This window comes from Phalaenopsis equestris, unplaced genomic scaffold (genome assembly GCF_001263595.1).
Source record: "Phalaenopsis equestris unplaced genomic scaffold, ASM126359v1 Scaffold000146, whole genome shotgun sequence".
NCBI lineage: Eukaryota > Viridiplantae > Streptophyta > Magnoliopsida > Asparagales > Orchidaceae > Phalaenopsis > Phalaenopsis equestris.
Genome location: NW_018164588.1, coordinates 363,101 through 367,703, shown reverse-complemented (window position 1 = coordinate 367,703; position 4,603 = coordinate 363,101). Strand labels below are relative to the sequence as shown.

Here is a 4,603-nt window from a genome sequence, read left to right as displayed (position 1 = left end):
AAATGAACACGAGCTTATTTCAAACAAACTAAATTTTAAACGAACCGAACACGAACACAAGCTTTGTTCGTTCGCGTTCGGTTCGTTTACACCCCTAGTATTAGGGTTTGAAAGTGAGATTTTATCATGTTATTGTTTAGGACAATTAGCGGCTTTTGTTTATCCTTTCGAGGGTTGTGGGTTTGAGTTGTGCACTAGCTGTATCTCTTTCTTGAGGTGGTAATTATCTTCTCTATCCCCTTTTGTATCTCTTTTGTTGCTCTCGGCCGCACCGTCCATGCTACAACCACCCGGGACAGCGGCTGCAGTTTTCCCTTTTCCAATGGCTTCCCTTCCTTCCCTCCTCGTTGACATCATGCACGACCGCCTCCACCCTTCACCAATCTTACCGCATTACTTTCAGTTGTCGATCCTTGCTGTCGCCATCCGGAAAACAACAATTATGTTGTTTCTCTGCTGTCCAACCATCCTTTCGACTTGTTGCCACTTGGGCTGCAGCCTGTCCTGCTCTCCTTGCAGTCTCCGCTTTCTTCCTTCAAACCGGACAGCACTCCTCTTGCTGTCCTGCAGTCCATTTCCCTTCCCCACCTTTCCTTCTATGTTTTTTTCGTTTGGAGTCTATATATATATATATATATATATATATGATGTTTTCTAGATATAGGGTTAGATTTTATGTGATTTCTTCTTTCTGAGTTTTTATGGTAAGAGATAAACTGTAAGAGACCAAGTCTCCGGCTCGGATTTTTTTAAAATGTGATATGAGATAACTTATAAAATGAATAAGAACTACTACGTTATCATCTTGATATATTCTCATATTTCTTATAAGCATTTAACATAATTTTATAACTCTCATTTTGAAAAAGTAGTTTACTTTTTATTTTAATATCAAAATGAAATTATATGCCTGCTCGGCTGCTCTACAAAATTAAAATAGGGATGTATCGGTGATGATAGAAAATCTGTAGGCTTTTTAATTCAAAATATGCACCAAGTCAATGGGTGAATCTCCAACTTCTACGAGCAATTTCTGCTATAGGAAATAACACGTCCCAATTCATTAAATCGCCACCAATAAGACAGGAAAAATTTTTAATTTTTTGTTGAGAACTTCAATCTGTTCATTTGTAGCGTATGAAGACTTTTGTTTAGTTCCAAAAATGTTTCTTGAGATTTTGTAGATGTAATTTTCAAATCTTGCTTCTCCATCTGATCTACTTTTTACTTTTTGATTACTTCATATTATATATAGAATTTTTCATACTGGTGAGTTTTAGTTTCTTAGTAACATCGTATTCTTTCCTTGTGTTCTTAGGGCTGGGATGATCCATACATTCCTCGCACACATGAAGGTCTTTTAAAGTGGAAATATGCTGAAATGAATTCAGTCGACTTCCTGTTTGAGGTAGTAGTTTAAAACCATTTTTTTAGCATTTGATATAATTGTGTTTTTCAGTGGACTTCCTGTTTGAGGTAATAGTTTATTTTGGCGATCTTTGCTGCTTGTCAGCAGACTGGGACTGACAATCGCCAATCAGTTTTTCTTTATGAGAGAGGAAAGAAGAAGCTTATGGATGGTTGCCGAGTTGCTTTTAAGGGTAACATTCTTCACCTTTTATTCCTATTTTCCATCTATATTTCATGCTCTAGTTCCTTTGACATTCATTATTTACTCAGTAATATAACTTTTGGTCAAATTTGCTTTTTGCTGTAACATCTCTGCATGCTGATCTTGTATATGCACTCATTCGTATGTTGCTACAATTAGAACCCCCAATGCCCAATTACAACTCTGTGCTAACCAATAGATAGGTTTTGGGTTGCATATGTGACGCCTCTCAAGTAAAATGAAGCTGAACTCTTAAATATAGAGTCGCCTTTTGGTGTAATGGTTGGAATTTTATTAAAAACTCCAAAGTTAAGCCTGCTCTCATATGAGCCAGGATGGGTGACATATTGAGAAGTTACAACAATGGTGCAAAATCTTGAAGCCATTATGCCAAAAAGCACACTTTATAAACTTGTTGTTTGGGCTATTTATAGATGGTAACATAGCTTTATCCCAACTTGATAGATTGGAACTGAGTGCCTTATAGGAAAAAGTCTTATGTCATGGGAGCCATCCCTTGAACTCTTGATGTGACAAAGTGCTTCATGGTGGGAGTCATCTCTTGAATCTGTAGTAGTTGATTTTAGGTTAAGAAAATTATCGATGACGTCCACTAAATAAGTGGAGAAATTGTGAAACACCTTAAGTACAATGAAGCTGAACTCTTCAAGATCAAGTTGTTTTTTTGTGTTACAGTTCAAATTTTATCAAAAACACCAAAGTTAAGTGTGCTCACATGGGAACACTCTTAGGTTGGATGACCTTCTGGGAAGTTACATCAATGGGGTAAAATTATGAGGCCATTAAACCTAAGAAGAAAATACCTAGATTGTTGAGAGCTTGGGCTTGTTACAACATGGCCATTTTAGTTTCATCTCTCATGCAAAGATTATCTTTAGGCCACTTAGTACAGACTATAAACTTGATGTGCTATTTAGATACAAAGTCTACCTCGTATATCTCACACAAGTTTATAAACTGCACTTAAAAATTCCCTGATGTAGTAGTCACTTGTCTTGGTGATGGGACCCACACTCCTCAATTTTTGTGATGTTGAAACTTTTGATGATGACAGATTATGGTTTTTGATTATGGGCAGTGGTATACTGAATGGTGTTGCATGTTTATTTAAGAAATACATGAATTTACTTTGTTGGTAGTCTAACCTTGGCCTTTTGCTTGGAGAGGATAATTTACCAGTCGCCTAAGAAGCTGATTTCACATTAACATTATGCATGCAGAAATTCTATTCTAAAGATTGAGCTTAGAACAGTGATTGGATTTTGCTACCATTTTGAGTAGGATCTCACATATTTGATTCACGGAAAAAAGCCTACTATGGTGATACAACAACACGCACTAGCATCTCCCAAATTTCTGCATTGGATGACCCTCCAGCGTTGAGTAAGCTCGCCCAAATACTTGCATATATGTATTCGTGGTGATGAAATCAATGACTTAAAGATAAATAAAGTAATACTGAAAGAAACTTGCATGGCTTGCTTTTGTTTGTTAATTTTTAATTTTGTGTGGGAATGTATATTGAACCGCAATTTGTGCACTTCTATTCATTCTTATGCTTCTGTTTTGGGTGTATATCATTATATATTTTTATTTGAAGTAAAATATATTAACTAGATAATGTGATGAGTAGAACAATGGCATTTACAGAGAAAAGCCAGAGAAGAAAGGAAAATACTACAAAACAAAAAACTTACAAAGTATTTAATTGGATTGAAGCCTAGTGAAAAATGTATATATTCTTGTTATTCCTATCATTTATGATATTAAGGATATGAAATTTTGTATCCACCATAAATTGTATGTAATTAAATCATAATCAGCCTTGTCCCAATTATTTGAATTCAGTTTTGTAAATTTTTATTTTTCATTATTTCCATTGAGTGTTGTTTGAGATGTTAAGTATGCTCTTTGTAAATTCTTTTGAAATTTTTTTTTGTCTATGTAAACTTACATCTTCTTCCTCTCTCTTCTAGTGCTCTAGTTCTAATTTCTTTTATTAGACTGATGGGCTCATTTTCTATCGTTCTTTTAAATGTTTGATAGATATCACTCCTACTACTAGCTAATATAATTATTTCTTAATTAATCCTTTTTGGCTTTTCTATATTTCCACTGTAACATTCTCACATGCGCCACACTCAACTTAAATACAACCACCTTGTTATCACCAAATTTTTGGATTGAGACGACATCATCGTTCTAGCTGCAATTTTACAAGACATTTTTCAGAAAATTTCCATGATATTATCTTTTTACGGACGCTTAAAAAATTAATTTTATAATTTGTATCCTACATAAAAAATTGATATTAGTGGGCTTTTTATATTTATAAAATGTAAGATTGTAGTTTTGTCGTCACAAATGTACAATTTGGCTGTAGTATTGCATGATAGTGCTGTGGGGGAAATTTTTTTTCCTTGTTTTTATTATTCAACTGTGTAATTCTTTATTTAAAATACAATATTATGGAGCTTCTACATAAACAAATACCTTTTATTAAACATTGCGGACTTTGGTGTTTTGACATTTTCCTATGTTAACTTTTCCTCCAAAGTTAAAACATAAATTGAGGAGTTTTGAGTTCCTTTTCAGAGTTATCTATTGTTGGTTTTAATTTGCAATGTTGCGAATGATCATTTTCTTTGATAAAATATTTTTGCCTGTGAAGTTATTGTTTACTTTTATATTTAATCTTTCATGGAAGATAAGATTTATGACAATATAGATATCATCCTGATTATCATAGCTTAAAATCATAGGTTGAGTAATGGAAAAATTAAACCCCTCAAGCATTGTTTTTATTTAGTTCCGTATCAAAGATATCTATTGTTGGTTTTAATTTGCAATGCTAGGAGTGATCATTTTCTTTGATAAAATATGGTTCCCTCTGAATTTATTGTTTACATTTATATGTTATGTCTTTCATGGAAGATGAGATCTATGAATATATATATATATATATATATA

General features: G+C 33.6%; 1 protein-coding gene across 6 annotated transcripts in view; it reads left to right on the top strand.

Moving 5' to 3' along the window:
• The window catches only part of LOC110021775 (mRNA-capping enzyme-like), a 66,174-nt gene that overhangs the window by 56,146 nt on the left and 5,425 nt on the right, over window positions 1-4,603 (top strand). For 3 of the 6 annotated variants that reach the window (XM_020720405.1, XM_020720404.1, XM_020720400.1), the window contains exons 16-17: window positions 1,319-1,411; window positions 1,514-1,601. In XM_020720405.1, coding sequence (XP_020576064.1) covers window positions 1,319-1,411; window positions 1,514-1,601 — 181 coding nt within the window. The remainder of the gene's footprint in view (window positions 1-1,318; window positions 1,412-1,513; window positions 1,602-4,603) is intronic. The other 3 variants (XM_020720406.1, XM_020720402.1, XM_020720401.1) reach the window with 2 other exon arrangements.